Source organism: Delphinus delphis, chromosome 17 (genome assembly GCF_949987515.2).
Source record: "Delphinus delphis chromosome 17, mDelDel1.2, whole genome shotgun sequence".
NCBI classification, from domain to species: domain Eukaryota; kingdom Metazoa; phylum Chordata; class Mammalia; order Artiodactyla; family Delphinidae; genus Delphinus; species Delphinus delphis.
Window position 1 is genome coordinate 39,350,949 of NC_082699.1, and position 23,889 is coordinate 39,374,837.

At 38.8% G+C, this 23,889-nt stretch overlaps 1 protein-coding gene across 7 annotated transcripts in view; it reads left to right on the forward strand.

Moving 5' to 3' along the window:
- The window catches only part of ESRP1 (epithelial splicing regulatory protein 1), a 57,212-nt gene that overhangs the window by 3,802 nt on the left and 29,521 nt on the right, over positions 1-23,889 (forward strand). For 5 of the 7 annotated variants that reach the window (XM_059994918.1, XM_059994916.1, XM_059994917.1 and 2 more), the window contains 9 exons: positions 1,384-1,498; positions 12,933-13,031; positions 13,176-13,230; positions 14,491-14,601; positions 14,721-14,853; positions 14,963-15,005; positions 16,934-17,235; positions 20,602-20,820; positions 23,071-23,269. In XM_059994918.1, coding sequence (XP_059850901.1) covers positions 1,384-1,498; positions 12,933-13,031; positions 13,176-13,230; positions 14,491-14,601; positions 14,721-14,853; positions 14,963-15,005; positions 16,934-17,235; positions 20,602-20,820; positions 23,071-23,269 — 1,276 coding nt within the window. The remainder of the gene's footprint in view (positions 1-1,383; positions 1,499-12,932; positions 13,032-13,175; positions 13,231-14,490; positions 14,602-14,720; positions 14,854-14,962; positions 15,006-16,933; positions 17,236-20,601; positions 20,821-23,070; positions 23,270-23,889) is intronic. The other 2 variants (XM_059994912.1, XM_059994914.1) reach the window with 1 other exon arrangement.

Genomic DNA, 23,889 nt, shown 5'->3' on the forward strand with positions numbered 1-23,889 from the left:
ATGGTAAAACATAAAAGAAAATAATCCTTCCAGTCAGAAAACATTAAAGTGGTTTTTTGAATGTGAACATAGTTGAATGTATTCTTTCAGAGTTGTAGAAAAGCCTTACTTTTACAAGGAACATTCATACTACACAAACATTTTAGCCTACTTTAAATTTAATATAACATTTGTATCCTTCGTAAGCAGTAAATAAAATGTTCAGTATTTTAAATGGATATACCTATTAAAACCAAACATTGTTGGACATTTGAGTTACTGTCATTATAAACAGCTTTTACATAAGCATTTTTGTAGGTAATCTTGAAGATTCACAGTTCTTTTGGTGACTGTTTTGGAAAATGTCACCATGATGTAGTGATACCTATTTCAAATATAGCGTGAGCAGGTCACATCTAATAGAATCCAATAAAGGAAATTTATATAGAGACATTATTACTTAAATATTATGGGTCACAAACATTAAAAAGTATTTATTTCCTTGACTTTATAATGTACAAATTCCCCATAAGTGAATACAAATTATCTTGAAATGTAAAAAAAAAATCTAAATTCAGTGTAACAAAATTAAATTTTGAAAATTATTCAATGAGGATTTTTTTTTCAGGAAAAAAAAAAGTGACACAATAGTATAATATTTGCTCTGACAGTTGAGCTTTGTTTAATTACCACAAGAGTGATGCTAATAGCTAAGAACGACTGGTAGCAGCTTCTCCTTTGCCATTGAGATTTGTGATATATATATTTTTTTAAGTGTAATTTGAGTTCTCAGGTTTAGCCAAAATAATAATGGTCAGGAAAACTAATGTGGGACTATAATTTGGCACAAAAATAATCCTCTTCAGGTAATCAGGAATTTACTGTCTTAATCTAATTTTAATACACAGAATATGTATGATTAGAACCCAATATTTTAAACTACTAGGTTTTAATAGAAAACTAAATTTTGATAAACACATAGAATCCTATGTCTAGATATGTATTGTAAACATACGCATCTGTATGAAAACTGAGAGGCTAAATACAGGGTGAAAATACAGATGGTCTAAAATAATTATGGCTAGACAAAGTACATAATGTTATCAAACAGAAAATATAATAGCCCAAATGTTTTATAGCTTCAGAACTGTTTTGAATGGAATACATAATGGAGCACAAACGTATAATCTAGTGCCTTAAAATAAGATGAATTTTTCTTCCATGAGACTTTTATGTAGGATGTAATACTGTAACAGAAAATGAAGACACTCTAATGTTTAACTTAAAAATATTTTTTTAAATTGTGGTAAAATATACTTACATTCAATTCTTAGGTTCCCAATCATTAGGGAATCACTGAACTAAATTTATCTAGTTAACAGTGTCTACCTTGTCCCTCCTCAGAATGTATTATTGCCTGAATGCTTCTATTCCTTTTTTGATCTTCGGAAAGAGTTTAAGAAGTGTTGCCCTGGTTCACCTGATATTGATAAACTGGATGTTGCAGCAATGACAGAGTGTATCCTTTAAGTGATGACCCAGGAATCATTTGAAAAGACAGCTCCAGAAAACAATGGCAATTCAAGAAACTTTAAAACATTTTTAACTTTGACAGTGCATGAAAATTGACTTGTCCAAAATTTGTCTACTGTGCTAGGAAAAATGGTGCAATTACTGGCGTCTTTCAAAGTAGTTATAATTTACTGAATTTGAATAGTGATTTAGATGGATTTAGACATGGATTTTTGTTAGGTGAACACATCTAAAATAGAATTCAATTTTGGATTATGGGAGTGGTTTTGTTTTGTTTTTTCAGTTGATGAATTGATAAATGATAAAATTGATAAAAGAATGTGGTGAAGACCACATTCTTTGCCAATTCTAAGGCCACTTGTTCTTGATTATCTTGGTTTTAGGGTTTATTTCATCTTCTTTTGAATGGATAAACATTTTTTAAAGTTTGGATGTATACTCTTGACAAACAGCTGTTCATTGGCACCCCTTTTAACCTTCTCTGGGTTTGTCAAATACATGTAGATTGTGGTAATTATTACAAGCCATCTTTTGAGATGATAAGATGAAGCTGAGATTGTACCCCAAATTCTTTCATAACCAAGAAAATATATCTGATGCATTATGTATTGTAAAAGTAAATTTTATAATCACAAATCTTGTCATGAATGACCCATCATCTTTCATCCAGTAAGTCTTTAAAGTGCTAACTAATAAGAGTCATGTGCTAACATATCAGATGTAACACTGAGTAACAGAAGTGTTGGAGACTCGCCCAAAGCCACTATGAGAATCATCATGAAGTCAGATTCAAGTTATTTTCATGAACGTGGGGGTATAGATGTTTATTCTAAAAATTTCTCATCCATTTTCAGGTGCTAAAGCTTGATTTTTGTTTTATTTCAAAATTTCTTGATGTGAAAGGTTGTTTGGATATTTTTCCTAACCATTTGTAAACAGATCAGACCCATTTTATTTGCCTTCTTGGAAGTAGGTAGCTAGAATTTTGGTGTAGCTGATTTAGCTACTAGTTAATTACTGGTTTAGCTCCCAGCAGTGCCGGGAGAAGGGTAGAATAAGCGCATTTGAGTGAATTCTTACAAGTTTCATTAGAAGGTTGGGACAGTAGAAAAACTTGCTATGTGTTTTGTTGGTTTAAATGCTGTATGAATTAGCTCAGGCTGCCATAACAAATACCATAGACTGGGTGGTTTATTAGCAACAGATATTTATTTTCTCACAGTTCTGGAGTATGGGAAGTCCAAGATCAGGGTGGCAGCAGGTTGACTTCTGGTGAGGGCTCTTTCTGGCTTTCAGATAGCTGCCTCTTCCCTGTGTCTCAAATGGCGGGTAGGGGGAGAGGCATGGCCAGGAGTGTTGGGAGAGGTATCTTTCTTTTCCTGTCTTTATAAGGCCACAGGCCTAACAGATTAGGGCTTCTTCCTTATGGCCTCATTTAACTTTAATTGCCTCCTAAATACTCTATCCCCAGATACAGTCACATTGGGGGTTGGGGCTTAAACACATGAATTTTGGGGAGGGACAACAATCCCATCTATAGCAAATGCTAAACCATTTAATGTGCTGGTACAAAATAGAGAATGAAAAATTCTGGCAAAGTGTTAGTAGATATTGAAGGGAAAGTGTAATAAGTTAATTTAGAAAAAGACAACTTGAGTAGGAAAGACAGTATATTAAGAACCGTTTATCCCTGACTGCTCTGTTTTCTCTTTTAGCAAAGAAACTCTTTCCCTAGTAATTGTAGGTCAGAGATTAGTAAAAATTTCCATAGCTACAAATAAGAGTTCTTATATTTAGGTATTTTGGTTTTCTCAATGTGTTCACAGTTCAGAGAGCTTGTTAAAAGGTTACCTATTTTTTTTCTCCTTGGTTTCTTCTTAAGAGCTTCACGTATATACGATTTGGGGTTATTAGTAAACATCTTCAGTATGGTAACCTGGGCTTTTTACTTGCTCTATGCTGTCTTACCTGCACAATATATACGTACTTTTTAAAAGTACTATATACCTTTATATAGTTTTTGCATTGTCTGCCCTTAAAGGTGACCTAAGGTGAATGGGTAAGCTATGCTGATTATTTTTTCTGTCGTTCCTTTTTATCTTAGCTCTGTAACTGTTTGTTGGCAGTTTTATTTTTCAGGTACCATGGAGAGGAAAATCAGAAATATTTGACTACAGTAAACAGGTGAATTGTGAATAAAGCTAAGCTGGCCTTCATTTCAGCCATATAACACCTGACATTTGAGGAAGGATCTCATGACCATTAAGTAATGCATTCATTGAAAAATTAGGGAATTTTTCTGTTTATTTTAAAACAGCCTAATTTTAGCCTAGTTTCTTTGGACTTACATTGGAAGTCTTAGCTTTTTTAGTCTTATTGCCAATCAAAAAGTGGATTTTTGGTTTTTGTTTTGTTTTTGGCCGCACTGCATGGAATGTGGGGATCTTAGTTCCCCGACCAGGGAAGGATCCCATGGCCCCTGCAGTGCAAGAGTGGAGTCCTAACCACTAGACTGCCAGGGAATTCCCCCCAAAGTGGATCTTAATCTTAAATGTTTTTATTAGTGTTTTATTTGCATACTTCTTTCCCATTTAACAGGTAAGAAATGTTGTTAAGCCTTTCTATCTGTGGTTTTTGTTTTATGTTGCTGCTGTGATCAGTTACTTTATGACTCTTAGTCAGAGGATTCATTATTTCCCTGACTAGGCCATCAAACTAGTTCCTCAGGTCAAAGACAATCATACCAGATTTGACTGTGCAGAGGATTTCTACAACGTCTGAACTAAAGAGCTGTCCAATTCTCTCAGACCACTAAACATTTTCCTTTCTAATATGGAAATGGCACTGGATTTGGAAACATAAAGGTACTCATTACGCATCCTTGATGGTTTTGCCAAGTAGCTGGAGAGTCATTTGCTCCAGAGGGATTACCTGTTCCACCAGGTAACCAGCGAGGGAGGGAGAGAGGCTCTTGCCAACCCTCAGAAAGGAACAAGTAAGAATTTGCAGCTTTGCTTCCTTGGGAAAGTTACTGGCCTTCTCCAAGCCTCACTTTCATCTCAGGTAGTCCCCAGTGAAAGCTTTGTGAACCGTGGGTGCTATGTAAATGAAGTAGTATGACCGCTTTGATAAAAGAAAAGGTTTAGGCATTTCTTGAATGCAGTCTTCGTTCTTATTTTAGCACATATGTTCCTCTTTTGTCCTTGTGTTGGTTCTAAAACCATTTGTGGTGTTAGAGTTGATCCTCTCTGAGTTATTCCAGCTGCAGTATTGTTACCTGCTTTGAGTTATGCAGTCCTAGCTGGAAAGAAGACCTCATTTAGCAGGTGAACTGTGGGTGGCATTTTGTAAGCTTTTTACTTAATCATGTGAGGTGGTGAGGGTGTGATGATAGGAATTGGGGCCCATGTGATTTTTTTTTTAAAGGAAGAAATTTATCATAGGTCCCTTGGGGAAATTAATGCTAGTTGTCCCCTGCTGAAAGTACATTTTGATTATGAGGCTATTTGTATAATGACTTATCTGTTGTTTAAAAAAAAAAACCTATTTCCCCCAACGGTATTGGATGGAATTACTTCCTCCTGGTTTCTTAACCTATTTTTTGTTAGCTTTGTAACTCATGAGCTGATTTATTCTCCTTGATCAAGACCTCTGCCGTTGTGTTTATTTCATTCTGCCAAGCCTTTACTAAGAACTCATTTTAAATGAAGTATGGCCTTGTCCAGAGAGCAGGTGAAAGAAGAGAACTGTCTATCAACTGGGTGCTCACTATTTATCCCATCAGTAGCCTCCCGAGAGCCCAGTGGAGGAGGTATTGTCCCCTTTTCATAGCTAGGGAAACTGAGGCTTAGAGATTTTATCTTAAGTTAGAAGTGTCAGCATTTGAACCTGAGTCTGACTGCAAACAGTCTGCTTGTTAACTAGGGGATAATATTCTAGAATTCATAAAGATTATCTGAGGGTGGGGTTGGCTGTTTAAATAGATTATCTCCCTTATAAGTTTATAGTCTGTTTCCTGAGACTAAACTATTCAGGAGAAAAGGGAAGTTAATTTTGTAAAATTTCAATCTAGTTGTAGGGTATTGCCTCCATATGTGCTGTTTGATATTATAAGCACATGCCGTTTCGCTAGTGCAGCTTTCCATTAACAGGGCAAAAAAAAAAAATCACTAAACCACTCTTGTCTACCCATCCAAGTGTTAGTAGGGGTGTGTGTGTCTTTCCTTGTGTTTGTGTTTCACCACTTCTTGTTGGGGGTATACGATATGTGTTTCTGTGGGCGTGCTACTGACACAGTGACGAGGGCAAGTTTTTCCCGTATATTAAAGATGGAGATAATAGCCTTACTAGCAGAGTGGTTAAGAACACGAGCTCTGGAGTCAGATTTACTGGGGATGAATTTACTGTACCTCTCAGCCCCAGTTTTCCCATCTTAAAATGGGCATAACTACTGCAAGGAATAATGAGCTAGTACATGAAACCACTCAGCCACTGCCTGCCCTACTGTGTGCTCTCCAGTGTCGACTGGGTTGTAGCATGTCTCCAATGAAGAAAGCCATCTGCCAAAGACTCTGAAAGGACTTCCTTATTAATTTAAGACCTTATCTAAACTATCTTACGCCTAAAGAATTTTTTCCTAATCTTTCGTGAGACTGGTTATAGATCTTTTAAAACATCAGCTACATGTTAGTACAGGTAAGCTTCAGGGTTTAGCTTCTCCATATGTAAAAATAGTGTGTGCGAGTGTGGTTCATTCTGCACTTACATGCTTATTTGTTATGACTAGTTGAACTGGGCCTTTGCAGTCGCAAAACCTTCATTGCTCTTAGAAAGTGGACGCAGATGCTGAATCCTCCTTGGCACCTTTTTGCGTATGAAAGGGATTTTAAGTATCACCAAGTGTATGGTTAAGTTGGGTTAGTAGTTGACCTTGTTGGCTAGAGGGGGGAAGAAATGATCTTTGGCACCACATCGGTATGATGTGAGCTAAACTGGCGAATACTCTGGTATGTGGTCTGTAATACGTTAGGTGACTAGAGATACTGTATATCCTTGGCCAGCACTCAGAGTTGTAATGTTAATTTTTTGTGGTTTATTTTGATTATAAAATAATTTACTTTTAAAATGTGAGTTTCGGAATTCCAGGATAGTTTTTTTGTTTTAGAAGGCTTTGGAAGACATTATCATGGAGTCTCCCTTTCCTAATTTATTTATGCCATATAAATGTCTTTTTCTAAAGCAGAAATTTTTACCTTTTTTTTTTTTTTGCATTAGTTCCTACTTCTACCTTATTTCTTCGAAGGTATAATTGACTTGTCAGTTTTGCGCTTTGTTAACAATAATACCTCCTGAAGTAATATTTGGTAGGATGGATCTCGCTTTTTTTGTTTGTTTTTCCCCCTCTTGGAAAGAGTAAGCTTCTGAGGAATAGAGTTAAAACTATGGTTTTAGATTCCCCAGCATTTATTACTGGTATAAAGAAAGTTTTTGTTGCTTTGGCTCTTAGTTACATTCTTTTACACTGGCATTCTTTTTTCTTTTTTTTTTTTTAATATTTATTTATTTATTTATTTTTGGCTGCGTTAGGTCTTCGTTGCTCCATGCGGGCTTTCTCTAGCCATGGCGAGCGGGGGCTACTCTTCGTTGCTGTGCGTGGGCTTCTCATTGCCGTGGCTTCTCTTGTTGCAGAGCACAGGCTCTAGGCATGCGGGCTTCAGGAGTTGTGGTTGTGGCTCATGGGCTTTAGAGCGCAGGCTCAGCAGTTGTGGCACACGGGCTTCGTTGCTCCGCGGCATGTGGACTCCTCCCGCACCAGGGATTGAACCCGCGTACCCTGCATTGGCAGGCGGACTCCCAACCACTGCACCACCGGGGAAGTCCCTACACTGGCATTCTTGATTTGCTTCTTTCAAAGCTCATTTTAAAATATAGCAGGTTATTTATAGAACCTGTTTTTTATTTATTTATTTGGCCATGCGGCAGGTTTGAGGGATCTTAGTTCCCCTACTAGGGGTCAAACCCTTCCCCCTGCAGTGGAAGCATGGAGTCCTAACCACTGGACCTCTGCAAAAGTCCCTAGAACCTGTTTTTTAAATTATACAACTCCTATAAGGGTAATTTATCACTTTCTGTTTTTTCCTTCATATAATTGTAGGAAATTCAGTTCTTAGTTGGAGCACGATTTCAACTTTTCTCATGACATTTTATGCTTGCTATTCCTTTGTTCCTTTAGCATAGGAATTTTAATGAAAAATGTCTGGCAATATGGGCAGTTGTGTTACTCTTATAAAAGAGTAAACAGAGTAGAACGGGAAGAAACAAACTTGTTGTCTGGGGGGGCGGGGCGGTGTTTAATGGCAATGAAAAATGGCTTTGAGTTGGAATTTTGAATTGGGATGCAATTTTAACATAGTTTAAACTTAATTGCTCCACAGTGTATTTTTATATGTGTGCTTCATTTATTTATTCATTCATTCATTTATTTATTTACTTTTGCGGTACGCAGACCTCTCACTGTTGTGGCCTCTCCCGTTGCGGAGCAACAGGCTCCAGACGTGCAGGCTCAGCGACCATGGCTCACGGGCGCAGCCGCTCTGCGGCACGTGGGATCTTCCCAGACCAGGGCACGAACCCATGTCCCCTGCATCGGCAGGCGGACTCTCAACCACTGCGCCACCAGGGAAGCCCTATTTTTATTTATTTTAAAATTTTTATTTATTTTGGCTGCGTTGGGTCTTAGTTGTGGCACGTGGGCTCTTCTCTAGTTGCGGTGTACAGGCTTCTCTCTAGGTACGGTGTGTGGGCTCCAGAGTGTGCGGGCTCAGTAGTTGTGGCACACGGGCTCCCTAGTTGTGGCTTGAGGGCTCAGTCGTTGCGGCGTGTGGGCTCAGTTGCCCTGTGGCTTGTGGGCTCAGTTGCCCTGTGCCCTGTTGCCCTGCGGCGTGTGGGCTCAGATGCCCTATGTGGGATCTTAGTCCCCCAACGAGGGATTGAACCTGCATCCTCTGCACTGGAAGGTGGATTCTTAACCACTGGACCACCAGGGAAGCCCCCTATGTGTGCTTCTTTTAGATAGAAACTAAGAACTTACTTTTAAAGACAGGTTATTTACCTGGGAAAACTGAGTGTTCTGAAACCAAATGTGTCCATTTTCCGCAGTCAGAAAAGGTAACTTCTTTTGAATGGATAAGTTAATATTGATGGACTTTGTGGCACTGAGGAAACGTTCCTTCTGTTCAACTATAGGCGAAGTCTCAGGACTTGTCTAAGTTCTGTGTAAATGCAGCAATTTGCTCAGTTGTATCCTGACATGCTCATTTTGTTCCCACCATGTCTGGCTTTACTCTTCCTCGTTTCCTCATGGCGTTTCTCATTGCAAAGCTGGCTAAGCCTGTTGGTGCTGTTGTGGCTGCCTCAAGGGCAGAATGACTAAGTTGCATGACAACCATAAATCAGGAGGCACAGACTCATCTTTCCTTCTCTCAAGATCAGACGTGCAGCAAGTAATTCAATATATAATTATAAATTGATAGGAGAAAGAATCGGTACTAAAAGTTTTTTCTCACTCCCGTTTATTTATTGTTCATGCTACATTCTGGTGAGAATTATGAAAAACTGAATGAACCTTCTGAAGACAGTGGTGTGAGTGGGTGGGTGGTTTGGGCATGCAGGAGGTTGGGTGACTTTTAAAAGTTGCTGGGAGCTTAGAGCTGCTGATCTTCCTGGTGTGTGATGACTTAAAGGGAAACATGTTGGGACGTGTTACGTGGGACCAAGTTAGCCAAATGTCTAGAACGTATTCTTAATTTAAAAAGTAGACTTCAGTAAAATCTTCAGCTACAAATCTATTCTACAGAGACAGGATACTTTACGTTGTTGCTTTTTCACTTGGCTTTCATATCATACATTTAGAAAGCTTGTCACAAACTATTGCTCAAAACAAAACAAATTAAGCAAAACTTCTTCTCTTGGTGCAGGGAATTACAGACACATTGTCAAATCAGAGCTGGGAAACTTGAATGAGTTACAGAACTTCTCTCAATCCTAGTTTCATTTGTTTGGTTTTACTGTTATCTACCTGGCAGGGCTACTGCAAAAATAGGAGGAAATAGTGTTTGGCACAAAATGGTGTGTAGTAAATGCCGTCATTATGTCAGTCTTAGAAGTAATAGGTGCTGTGGTAGATGGAAAGAGATCAGAGGAAAGCGGACCTGTGCTCAGGAAATGCATAATACAGTTGAAGAGAGTAATATTTTGTAGGAATAGTATCTAATCAACTCTTAACTTGCTGGTTGTGACCTAGAGCAGTTAGGGAAGACTTTGGTGCTGAGTGGGAGTGATCCATGGTCTAATTTGGTTAAGGGATTAAGAAGATAAGAGGGTTTTATAGGGGAGTTACCTGAGCAAAGGTGAGAAAGTTTATGTCTCTTGTCATTGATAGAGGAGAAAAAACTGGTTTGAATTGAATATAGTTTCCAGTTCCTTCAAAGCTTAATTTTTCCCCAAGATTCTGTTTTGGGATAGAAAGTTACGATGTGGCAAACGTTCCTGTGGCATTCTCTGTTTTCGGCAATTTTCATTCCTCTAGGTCAGAAGTGAGCAAACTTTTTCAGTAAAGGGCTAAAGCGTCAATGTTTTAGTTTTTTTGCAGGCCACGTACAGTCTCTGCTCATTCTTTCTTTACAATCTTTTAAAAAATGTAAAAGCCGTACTTTTCTCTGGGCTGCACAAAAATAGGGTGAGGATCAAGGGTTGACTCTTGCTGTGTTTTCATCCATGTTCCTTACGGTGTAGGGTGTGCGTGCTTGCGTGAGTGTGTGTGTGTGTGTGTTTGTCTCTGCTGATAGGGGTTTTGCCACAGCATCAGGTTGGTCCTTATGCAGTGTTTCCTTGGTCAGATTTCTTCAAAATTTCTATCTAGTAATGGTCTCCTACATGTAAAAGTTGTCTCTGAATCAATAGATGGCAAGGGGTTAAGTTGCCACTCTTGGGAGATGTTGGCTTATACCTGCGGTTCTCAACCTGGGCTGGGTTTTACCCACCTGGGGACATTTGACAATGTCTGGAGACATATTTTTTGTTTTGTTTTGTTTTTGTTTGTTTGTTTGTTTGTTGCTGTATGCGGGCCTCTCACTGTTGTGGCCTCTCCCGTTGCGGAGCACAGGCTCCGGACGCGCAGGCTCAGCGGCCATGGCTCACGGGCCCAGCCACTCCGCGGCATGTGGGATCTTCCCGGACCGGGGCACGAACCCGTGTCCCCTGCATCGGCAGGCGGACTCTGAACCACTGCACCACTAGGGAAGCCCTGGAGACATTTGTAATTGTTATTACTGGAGGTAGGTAGAGGTCAGCATGCTACTAAAAATCCTATAGTACACAGGACACTGCCCCACCCCCCCAACAAAAAATTATCTGCCCTATGTGCCACTAATGCTGAGGTTGGGAAACACTGGCTTATACAATGGCATTGGTCTCCATTCCTTTGATATGTTTCTCTTTACTTCATTGTACGCCCTTATAAGGCTGAAAGTGTTATTAGAATTGCAGGGTTCCAGACATTTGGTGGCAGAGTTTACATGATAAACTATAGCTAGTCACAGCTCTTCTTTCTTAGTTCTGTAAGGATCCATAAAGTCCCTCCCATCTCCCCAGAAAACTTAGGGCAGTTGTCTCCCTAAAGCATCTTCATCCTTTGGCTCCAGTTTTTCTGTCCTATCATTATGTTCTTTGAAAATGGCGCTGAATTAATAAATACTTCATAGTACAGCTTCCCAAGGAAAATCATTTTAATGACCCCAGTCAGTGGTCATTGCTCTGTTGCTTGAACATCTCTTGGGATTGATTTTCTAATCCCTCAGTGGGGAGCACATTTATTTCATCACTAGATGATTGATGTAAAGGGCGGGACTGCAGGGGGAAATGCAGAAATTATCCACCATTTTAGCTTGATGATTATCCTGTGAGCCTACAAATAGGCATCTGGTGAGTTCAGATTTTTTAGTCATAAATGTGACCCTCTTAAAGTGTGATTATCATAAGTTATGGAAGTTGATCACCTGAGGGTTCTAGGAAGAGCGGGGAGAGCATCACGTATTAAATGCCTGTGTTGTGTCCTGGGCTTGTTTTATCTCATTTAATCTTCACAAGAGCCCAGGGAGGTAAAGATTATCACAACTTTGGCTTTACAGGTAAGCTGAAGTTTAGTGGGGTTAAGTAATTTGCCAAGGAACATATGGCTGCCTTTCTACATGCAGCATATTTAATTACAGAGAAATGTAACCGGTTGAGAGATGACACACAAATGAATTTGCTTAGCATGTCTCTTTACTGGAGAAAGACAAGAGGAAGCTGTGGGGATGAAATAGAAAGGAATTTTGAATTGAGAATAGAATATTACTCATTCAGAAGATTGGCTATAATTCTTGGTGGGGAGAAATCCCTGAGTTGTTTTTACATTGTATCCTTTTTGTTTGCAGTAAAATAGTACCTACCGACTTTTTCTTAATATTTGTCTTCACATTTTACCCTACTTACAAAATACCAGTCAGGAAACATTTTTATAAAATAAGGCAAACATCTTAATCACCACCACTCAGATGGCTGTTTTCATTTTAAACTCGAGAAAAGATAGAGTCCCATAGTATTATTTGTTATGTGCATTGTACTACATTATTAAACTTAGGCAAAACTTGATGGAAATCTCTTCTGGTTGCACCCTCAAACCCAACTTGAGCCATGCATTTCTTTAAAAGCCATGTTTCCTGGCCTACCCAAACAGTGTACTCACTTAATCAAAAGCTACATTAGCCATTGTTGTCTCTGAGTGCTTGAACCGTTTCTACACATCTACTCTAAAAGGACAAGCATTTGCTGTCATCCAAGATGGGTGTGTTACGGGGTTCCAAAAATCTTCTAGAAGGGAGTTCTGGATAAAAATGGAGTCAGACATGTTTTCAGTAATCTGAAGTGTTTTGAACATTGGGCTTAAAAAAGTCATTTAATACCTTGTGGTCTTGAAGGATGTAACTGTATCTTTAAGTCAGCATGGTCATTGCCTTGTGTGTGTTGTAAAGACAGGGTAGGAATTCTGTTAACTTTGTTGTACGCTTCATGGTTTGACGCTAAAGTGCTCAATATTCATGCATTTGCTACCACTCAATAAACATTTTATTCCCGGTATTATTATTCCTGGTAATCCTCAGGACAGGATTGATTTGGCCATCTTAGCCCAATAGGGCAATTGGACACTTCAGGAAGCCTGGGTGAAGTCCAGACTGATGGGAAGCAGCTATTCTGAGATTTCAAAGAATTGTCAATCAAGATGCATTTTACTTGGCTTCTTGGCTCCATGAGAGTTTAATTTTGGGTAAAAGCAACCTCATTTTACCTCCCCAAAATGTTTCCTTAACTTAATCTCCCAGGTTTAAATTTCGAGAAGAATAGTTCAGCCTCCCGATATGGAGCCTGTCAAGTTGAAGATATGGGAAATATAATTTTAGCAATGATTTCAGACCCTTATAGTAAGTATTGGTGTTGTAACAATGCGGGCCTAGTATCTGATCCCATCTACTTTCCCTCTCCTATACTTCTGAATCGCCACCACCCTCCCCCTCGGCTTTGTCTCCCTGATAGCTAAAATGATGACTTGTATGTTCTCATTCTAGATCACAGGTTTTCAGATCCAGAAAGAGTAAATTACAAATTTGAAAGTGGCACTTGGTAAGTACTTGAATACTATTCCATTTGAGCCTTTTAATGTGTTTTTATTCATATTGTGATATTTAACTCCTGTTATATTTTAGTAACTTTACTAAACCTTTTGGGTATCCATTTTTAAATAATAGGTCATTTGTTAAAGAAGATTGTATTTTAAAGTAAGCTTGGATGTTGGGATTAACATTTAATGAAATATTTGTATCCTTAGTCACTATGACTTTAGGTCCATCATAAGTTTGTGTTGTTTGTGTCTGCGATTCTGATTTTAGCCTCTCTGAACTGTCCATCCTCACTGGAAAACTTCCAAAGGAAAAAATCATAGGCTTTAAAAGAGTTCACAAGGTTTTTACTGAGATAATTTTAAGTACGTTCTATCAGCTCCTACTTTAAAGCAAAGGAAATAACTGGGGAGAAGTATGAAATGCTGGTATCTCTGTTTGTGATCACAAGTCGACCTATTTAAGTTTGTAAATCACTGCAGTGAATTTCATGAGATTGCTTGGTGCCTGAAGTGAACAGAAACTTCTGACATGTTTGCCCATAAGAGAGATGTTGAGGCCTATTTAGTTGTGGAGAAAGTGACTCATTAGGAAATGTCCTAGGTGTACTGAACATATAAATATGAGAGGAATAGAACATCAGAAGGTGTCAAAGTATAGAATAGGTGATTTAGAAATGACTCATTAAGGTGTGGGAACTCCCAAGCATTTCTGTAAAGGCTCTCTGTGATGCCTCCGTTTGATAGGGGAGATATTGTAATGGCAGACTTCTCACCATGTGCACACATGACCCATGTGGGTTAATTACCAGCTTTAGGTGGATCTTAAGTTTTGCTGTCAAACTGGATTTAAACCCCACTGGTGTACTAGCCCGATCAGAGAAGGAATTTAAACCCATCCTTCTCGGCTGTAGGAACTTACAGGCCATGAGAGTATTGGGAGAACTTTACTTCCTATGAATTGTTGCTGCGTTCTTTTGAGAACAAGGAAGTAGCAACTCAGCTGATAGGTGGTTTGCTGGGTGAGCAAGCTGTGCTGAACTGGCATGGGCAGTTGCCTCTGTATAGTAAACCACCTAAAGAATACTTTGAACTGTGCCCAGATAATTTTTGAGGTTATGAGGTAAGTTGGGCAGTACTACAAGTCTGTCTGAACTCCAAAGAAATAATACCTCAAGTGTCAATAGGCCAGTTGTCTTCTGGGGGTAATAGGTCAGACTGCCTAGCATTAATCATGCAGCCTGACGTTTTGCTTGAATCTGCAGCAGCAAGATGGAACTTATTGATGACAACACAGTAGTCAGGGCACGAGGTTTGCCATGGCAGTCTTCGGATCAAGATATTGCAAGATTCTTCAAAGGACTCAATATTGCCAAGTTGGTTTTCCTTAATCTTTATTTTATTTAACAATCCCAAAGGGATAATAGATTTTCTGTCATTTTCTCCTCACTGTTCCTTTTTTTTCCTATTGCTTTCTGTTCTGTTAATTTCAAAGGGGAGGTGCAGCACTTTGTCTGAATGCCCAGGGTCGAAGGAACGGAGAAGCTCTGGTTAGGTTTGTGAGTGAGGAGCACAGAGACCTAGCACTCCAGAGGCACAAACATCACATGGGGACCCGGTACATTGAGGTATGTGCTCACAACCTGACATGTGACACCCTGACCACCCTGGCATCTTGAATGAGTGTTCACATCAGAAGGCTCAGAAACTGTATTTAATTTCCCTTTCTTTTCTTAGGTTTACAAAGCAACAGGTGAAGATTTTCTTAAAATTGCTGGCGGTGAGTACCTTTTATATAATGTGGCTATAATAAGAAGAATCTAAAATTTTACTTATATAGCAAAGGTAGATAAATAGGGTCATGAATGGTAGATAAATAGGGTCATTTTATTCCCAATGAAACATAAAAGTTGACTTTTTTTTTTTAATAGGAGGAAGAAATATCCAGTAGTGTCAGTGTAATGTGTAACGCTTGCCCTAAGGCTTGAGTCAACCAACTGTAGTTAAATAGCCATTAAAAATAGTGCTATACAGAGGTCAAAGGGTCATATAAAGTCGTGTACAAAGGGAAAGAGTAGTTCATGAAAGAAATTAAATGGTCTGAAAACTACTTTCAAACGGCCATATCAGAATATCTGGAATTGTTGCATATCTGCTTCTAGTTTTTCTCTTAACTTCCTTTACTCATCAGTGGCCGGGAACATGGTAGCATTCTGGCTTCTAGTATTTTAGAATATATGGTGTTTGTAGTAATACGGTCAGAAAGAAGTGGGAACAGATAAAGTCATTATCTAATTATTGAGTGATTCATAACTTTAAAACCTAAAAATAACAGATGCATAAAAAATGTTAACTGTGGTTTGTCCAACAGATGTTTTTCTATATGTGCACCTACTCTGTAAGTTCCTATTTTTCTGCTCATGTTGTTTTAACTTCCTTTCTCCTTTTAGTATATTATGAATATCTTCTTATGCTACTCAAATTTCTTAAATGTTAAATGCTGTACAGTATTATATGTACCATAATTTTTTTAAAAAACAATCCTGTTGGGCATTTAGAGCTTACCTCCATTTAACTCTATGTTGCAGTGAATATTTTTGTATCTCTGTATGTGCCACTCATTAGGATAAATCTCTAAAAATAGGATAGCTAATTCAGAGAATGTGGGTGGACCTTTTAAGGGGCTTTTGACACCTATTGCCGAAATATACTAAGGTGATTTTCACTTAAATACAGAGAACATTTATATCCCTTCATTATATAGTCCTGTTAAAAATCTTTGCAACTGTAAAACTTGTAGTAACAATATGCTGTTTATACAATGTGCTGGTATATTTCTTGCACTTTTTTCTTGAGATAAACCAAGGCTTCCCAATTCAGAGCTTCAAGGTTAATAGTGTTTCCATTGTTTGATATTGGTTGGGGATAAAGTATATTTGGAGGTGCTGTGGTCCTGAGGTTCCATGGCAGATAACATTGCAGATGGCAAAGTTAACGTCCACATCAGTGTCCTGGGACTTCGTGGTATATGCGCAGTACGATAAGAATTTGTGCTTGGGGAAAATGTTACTAGTAAAGGATGTATATTTGAGTATTTGCTGCAGCACTGTACAAAGTGCTTTATGTCTGGCAGAGTGTTGATAAATGTTGAAACTCGCTGCTAAGTATATTCATTATTCTCTCTACTCGAGTATGTTTGGACCTTTCTTAATAAAAAGTAATCAGGAAAATAATACCAAAAATCACTAAAGAGCTTTCTATGTAATAACTTATTCTCATAATTTATGAGGTAGGTAATTTTACTCCCATTTTACAGATGAGGAAACTGAGATACAGAGGTTAAACTTGGCTGAGGTCATAGCTTGGTAAATGGTAAAGCCACAGTTGCACCCAGACATTTCTAGTTCCAGGGCCTGTGCCCTTAACCACCATGACTAGTTGCCTCTCCTTGAGAAGAATATGGTGGTTGGTCCATGATGTAACTGTATGGCTACCTTCCTATATTAACAGGGGTATTTTATGAAAATGGTAGGGGGAAAGTTTTAAATTTATGGGAAGAGGATTCTGATTCCTGGGATGTTGTTAATTCATATGGGAGTGTGGGACTTATGAATTAAAGACATTGCCAAAAATTTTACTTTTTTAAATTTGGTAAAGTTGATGTCTTAACCACTCCTCCCTGTGCTTCCTGATGTTTGTGTTCCCTAGGTACATCCAATGAGGTCGCCCAGTTTCTCTCCAAGGAAAACCAAGTCATTGTCCGCATGCGGGGGCTCCCGTTCACGGCCACAGCTGATGAAGTGGTGGCCTTCTTTGGACAGCATTGCCCCATCACTGGGGGGAAGGAAGGCATCCTCTTTGTTACGTACCCAGATGGTAGGCCAACAGGGGACGCTTTTGTCCTCTTTGCTTGTGAGGAATATGCACAGAACGCATTGAGGAAGCATAAGGACTTGTTGGGTAAAAGATACATTGAACTCTTCAGGAGCACAGCAGCTGAAGTTCAGCAGGTTGGTTTTTAAGAGCATGTTGGTGGCTTTGCGTTATTTCTGTTCTTTCTTTTTTTAAAAATTAATTTATTCTTTAATTGAAGTATAGTTGATTTACAATGTTTCAGGTATACAGCAATGATTCAGTTATACACACATATATATATTCTTTTTCAGATTCTTTTCCATTATAAGTTATTACAAGATTGAATATAGTTCCTATTTTTTATTTCTGAAAATAATACATTATTCATTGTGTTAAAATAAAACTTGGAAATTACAGAAAGTATAAATGCATGAAAAATATCTATTCTGTAACCAAATGATAGCCACTGTTATGTTAATATACACACAAAAAAATACTGTGTTTTTATATAACTGGAATATTGCTGTAGATACACTTTTGTATTCGGTTTCAAAAGTTTACTCATGTCTGAAAATTTTAATCTTTAAGTTAATACTGTGTTTCACAGGGGCATATAATTATTAATTCTATTGTACATTTGGGTTGGGTTTTTTTCTATCAGAAGAAATTTCTAGGTAAACATGCTTATCTGTCAATTTCTTCTTTTTTTAATTAATTGATTTTTATTTTTGGCTGTGTTGGTCTTCGTTGCTGTGCGCGGGCTTTCTCTAGTTCCAGCGAGTGGGGGCTACTCTTCATTGCAGTGCGCGGGGCCTCTCATTGGAGTGGATTTTCTTATTGCGGAGCACGGGCTCTAGGTGCGCAGACTTCATTAGTTGTGGCTCGCGGGCTCTAGAGAGCAGGCTCAGTAGTTGTGGTGCACGGGCTTAGTTGCTCCGCGGCATGTGGGATCTTCCCAGACCAGGGATCAAACCGTGTCCCCTGCATTAGCAGGCGGATTCTTAACCACTACGCCACCAGGGAAGTCCCTATCTGTCAATTTCTCATTGATTTCTTTAGAACTGGATCTAGGGTGTGAGCTTTTAAGGCTTTAATGTCTTGCCAAATTTATTTCCCAAAAGACTTGATCAGTTCCATATTGCTGGTGACAGTGCAAATTGTCCTTTTGTCCTGTTACTACCTTTCAGAATTCAGCGCTGTTTTTGAGGCACAGATGGGACAGTCAGCTCCTGAAAACACACTAAGATCCAAGCATAAAACCATCTGTAGGGTCTCAAGCCTTTCAGCTATTCTTCTTGACTTACCAGCTGAACATTTCTCTTCAAGGGTCAGTTAGTATTACCTTTGCACCTGAGATCCTATAGACTGTTTCACATGGCTCTTCAACTTATTTTACTTGGCTCCATAGTAGAACATAGTCATTTCAATGATTCCTTTGGTCTTTTTTGCAAGCAGTTCAGACACTGACTCTTATTTCTTTTTCTTTTTTTTTTTTTTGGCTGCGTCGGGCCTTCATTGCGGCTTGCGGGATCTTCGTTGTGGCTCGCCGGTTCTTCGTTGCAGTGCTTAGGCTTCTCTGTAGTTGTGGCTTGCAGGTTTTCTCTCTCTAGTTATGGCGTGCAGGCTCCAGAGTGTGTGGGCTCTGTATTTTGTGGCACATGGGCTCAGTAGTTGCGGCTCACAAGCTTAGTTGCCCTGCAGCATGTGGGATCTTAGTTCCCTGACCAGGGATCGAACCCATGTCTCCTGCATTGGAAGGCGGATTCTTTACCACTGGACCACCAGGGAAGTCCCTGTACTGGTATTCTTGAACCCTAAGCTATGAGCATTCTTGTAGTTTAAACAATTCTGTACTTGGTTGAAAATGAATATCATAAATTCTGAATCTCTAAAGTATGTTGAGCATGCTTTAGACTTCAAACACCCCAAACTAAAGGGGGAAAATGAGATTTTTATTTTAGATCTTTAATTCGAAGAACAGTTTCATGGAAATCATGCCCTAGAATCATACAGAGCCTTGGCTACTGTACCTTAATTGGTTTGGTTGTAGAGTATGCTTTCTCTGTTTGACTCAGCCATAGGTGGTTTTGAGCGTGGGTGAACTTTCGCTTTCCAGCCTCCCATCTCTAATAATTTATTTAATAAGTGTTGAAGTAGTCATAGGCTTTGCACTGTCTTCTTTTCATTAATAATAATCACTTCATTCAATAACGTTTTACTGATCTCCTATTTGGCAGGCACTGTAGGTGCTAGACCATTTCCTGTCCCAAGTTTGTTTATAACATTTATTTTCTATTCGTGTTCTCCCTCCTAATGTTTGTACTGTGTCTGAATTGTTCGCATAGTTTCTTAAAGTCTCGCTTTCTCTTTGGCTGTGTTGTGTTTACGCTTTGATTGTTGTCACCTCTTATTCAGATAGCAACTGGACAGGCTGTGAGTGAGGAAATTAGGGCAATTTGGGGGGAGTTCATTGATTGTCTTATATTTTTAGTTATGAGCTGATAAAGGCTGCAGTGGTAAATGGTTCAGAAATCCTGGGGATTCCACACACGGCATTTGCACAAGGACCTCCTCGTATTATCTAGTAGGCATATTCTAAACTAAGACAAAAGTAGACAACAACCTTGTAACGTGAGTTTTGCCTGGGAGCAGTTCTTTCTCTAAAATGTACCTGACCTGGCATCCATTCTCAAGATAGCAGGATTCCATGAATTTAAAAGGTAGTCAAGGGACTTCCCCGGCTGTCCAGTGGTTAAGACTCCGCCTTCCAGTGCAGGGAGGCAGGGGTTGGGGAATTAAGATCCCACATGCTGTGCAGTGTGGCCAAAAAATTTAAAAATATATATATATACATATGTATATTCAAGATCCGCTGTTTTGCCACTGTCTCAAATTCACATGATTATTTTTATTTTCACTAATTGATTTTTTTCAGGTTTACATTACCCAGCCATTCTGCCTTCTGCTTTGTACATCATTATAAATGTGACATATTTTAATATAATACAGTCACTGTTTGACTGTCGTTACTTTGCTGGGTCATTTTCTTTATATTTCTTGGGTTTGGAGGTGGAATGTGAAGACAATATTGAGAGAAACACTAGTGAAATGAAATCTAATAGGTTGTACATAAGTCCACATTTTAACAGTATGTCCCGATTCTTATAAAAGCAACAGATTGTCTTAAGGCAGATAGTGAGACATTTGTCCAGGTGGATAAGTCCTTAATCTAAGTGCATTGTGTTGTGTGTGGTGTATACCTCAGCAGGCATCTCACAAAAGTTGGTATCATGCTTTCCCAGCTGAAAAGCATGAACAACTTTCTCCACGAGTGCTTCTCAAACTTTAACATGCTTGTGGATCACCTGGGGATCTTGTTAAACTGCAGATTCATATAGACTAGGTCAGGGTGGAGCTGAGATTATGCATTTCTAGCAGTTCTCCAGGGATGTCAGCACTGGTCTGCAGACAACATTGGAGTAGCAGGGCTCTAAACCACTTCTATTTTGCTTTGAGTACAGGTGCTGAATCGATTCTCCTCGGCCCCTCTCATTCCACTTCCAACCCCTCCCATTATTCCAGTACTACCTCAGCAATTTGTGCCCCCTACAAACATTAGAGACTGTATACGCCTTCGAGGTCTTCCCTATGCAGCCACAATTGAGGATATCCTGGACTTTCTGGGGGAATTTTCCACCGATATTCGGACTCATGGGGTCCACATGGTATTGAATCACCAGGTAAGAAAGTCACTTACTGGAAAACTGATTTGCTTATTCTTATTAAATACACCCTTCCAATAAAAAGATAACAAATGTTCATCAGTTGTATAGTAAGTCTTAAAGGAAAGATTTAACTATAAATGCAAGGGGTCTTTAAGATGAACTCCGGAAAGAATGCTATCATTGGTATGGTAATTCAAATTCAGCTCTGATTCCATCATCACATATATCCATCGAATTATCAATAGCATCGGGTAGGAGACAAATACATTACCAGTCTAATACAACATTTTACTGTTGCAGTTACTGAAGTCTGCAGCTCTGCTGCTGTAGTGTGAAAGCAATCATAGACAATATATAAACCAATGAGCATGTCTGTGCTCCCAAGTATTTTGTATCCATAGACTGTTTAGAAATGACTTATTTTATTTCACATATATATAGTAGATACCAAATTACATTCAGTAGAGTACAAACTCCAAAATAACTTGTATCTATACCACCTAGAACACTATGTGATCTTAAAAGGCGCTCAGATGTGTTAGTGAATTAATTGTTGAGAATCCTCTATCAAAATCTGATCAGCTTCTTATAGTATGCAATATATATTCTAAGCATATTAAAAGTAGTTCCTGGCTTGGTGTCTCTCATTTTTTAAATAAAATTAATTATATTAGTTGCTGGGCAGTTTGCCAGTATTTTGTGCCATCATAAGCAGGACAGAACTTTAAAAACCCATAAAGCACGTAGTTCTAATTAAAATGTTGGAACTCCTTATTAAAAGCGAAGTTGTATCAATTTTTGAAAATAAGATGTTTTCTGTGCATCGTAGTCTGAATATAGGTTTGTATTAAAAACACCAATTTTTTCTAAACTGCTAGTTTCCCACTTTCTCTTTTCATGTGATGATTTGGTCACATTCATAACCATAATCCTGTCTCACTGGAAAGTGCATGCCACTGGGTACAAGGAATCAGAAAACATTGAGCCTCTGTTTGGTGTTCCACTCCAGCACATGCTCATTCTAACTCTCACGTCAATATGAAGCTATGCAGCATTTTATCTGACTAGGAGTCCTCTCGGCATGCTTCACTGATGGGATTCGTTTTGGATAAAATTCCCCGCAGTTCAGCATCACCAGGGAATTGTTTGGGTTCTCTCTGAGTCACCACTTCTAATAACCTAGGGGCTACTATTACTCTATGATTAACAACAGTAGACAGATTTGCCTCTCATTGACCCTGGGACCTGTTTGACTACACTTGGGAGAAATGCTTCTTTGATGATGGACAAGCTCTTAGCTGCCTCGAAGATGTTAGTTTTCCATCTTGGACTGGGTTTCCCTGGTGTCCTTAACTTCCCTGGTATGGTAACTCTTATGGTAACTTGCATGGTAACAATTTGCAATAACTAGTCCCTTAGAGACTTTAAAGAAATCCATAAAATAAAAAAGGAGTCTTATAAGCTGGTTGTGCCTTTTTTCTCTCCCATAAAATGTCTATGCTAAAGAAAACTAAGGCATTCTGGTTCTGTGGAGCAGACATCTACCAGCTTTGTTTTAAATAGGATTTTTAGCAAGCTATTAGTAATAGAGGAAATGTCTATAAACATCTGTCGGCCAAGGTTTAAAACAGAGATGCAAGGGAAGAGGTGAGAGAAGGGCTCCCAAGCAATGCTGATGATAACAGCTCTCACCACCCTTCACTGTGCTTTGCAACTCCCAGTTCCTCTCCTCCTTCCCTATCCACAAGCCACATTCCAATCTAGGCTTCAGGGAGAAGGGGAAGAGATGTTGCAGGTCAGTGAGAGACAGACTTGAAAGACAAAAGAGAGCAGTGGTTTGTTCAGTTTCATGTAGGAGGATGCATAAGCTCTAATACTGGTTCTGTTACTAGCTTTTCTCAATTGAGTAAGATTTAATCGGACTTTTCAGAAAGGAAAAACCCAGTATACAAGCCTCTGCTTTGAAACTGCAGTCACAAGGAGACGTTTTCAAAGTCCATAAATCTAATTCTAATCGATAAAAATCAAAAAGGATCACATTCAGCTATGAGCTCTCAAAACTATTTCTTCAAGGTTTTGTGGGCAATTCTGTTGATTAGGTGATGAAACATAAGTGTGATTTCAGTAGATCATACTGTCACCCAGATGTTATGGCTAAAATGTCTGTACTATGGGTGATTGTCACTGTGCATGTTTTGTAAGCAACCACTTCCTTGTTGAAGGAGACAGTCTCCTTTTGTTTTTATTCTTCCCCCACGTGCTCAGGGACGCCCATCAGGAGATGCCTTTATCCAGATGAAGTCTGCGGACAGAGCATTTATGGCTGCACAGAAGTGTCATAAAAAAACCATGAAGGACAGATATGTTGAAGTCTTTCAGTGTTCAGCTGAGGAGATGAACTTTGTGTTAATGGGGGGCACTTTAAATCGAAATGGCTTATCCCCACCGCCATGTAAGTTACCATGTAAGTTTTTCTTGGGTCTTGGCGCTATTCTACGCTATATGCTGGTAGGTGCTTAAGCTGCTTTCATAACTTTCTGTGCCCCTGGTTCTTTCTAAGGCAGGTGAGGTGGTTACATAAGTCTTTCCCATCTGAAATCGGTAGTATCTGGTAATCATTTAAGACCTTGGTTGTGGACACCCATAATTAGAGATTCTACAAATACCTCCTTTCAAATTATATTCTTGCTTTTCCAGTGATAAGCACTTGATTTCTGAAGCTTAGTGTGCTCAAGATAAGCACTGACTCTGGGAGACAACCTGGCTATGTAGATATTTTAATACGTAATAAATATTACATATTAAATACATAACATTTAAAGGTAAAATAAGTATGGACAGATCCTTTTTTTTTTTCCTGCAACACATTAAGCTTTTTTGTTTTGTGTTTTTTAAAGAAGGGCAAGTTGATGCCCATTTTGCATTTTTAATTTTTTTGAGCAGTAAGTATTTTGGGGGAAGGATAACCTGAAGAGCATCCCTCTTGCTCTCCAGGATATCTGGAATGAGCAAGTTAGTAAAAAAAACAAAAAAAAACAAATGCGTAAATAAATTAGCCAAAGTTACCATTGGATCGCAGGATCA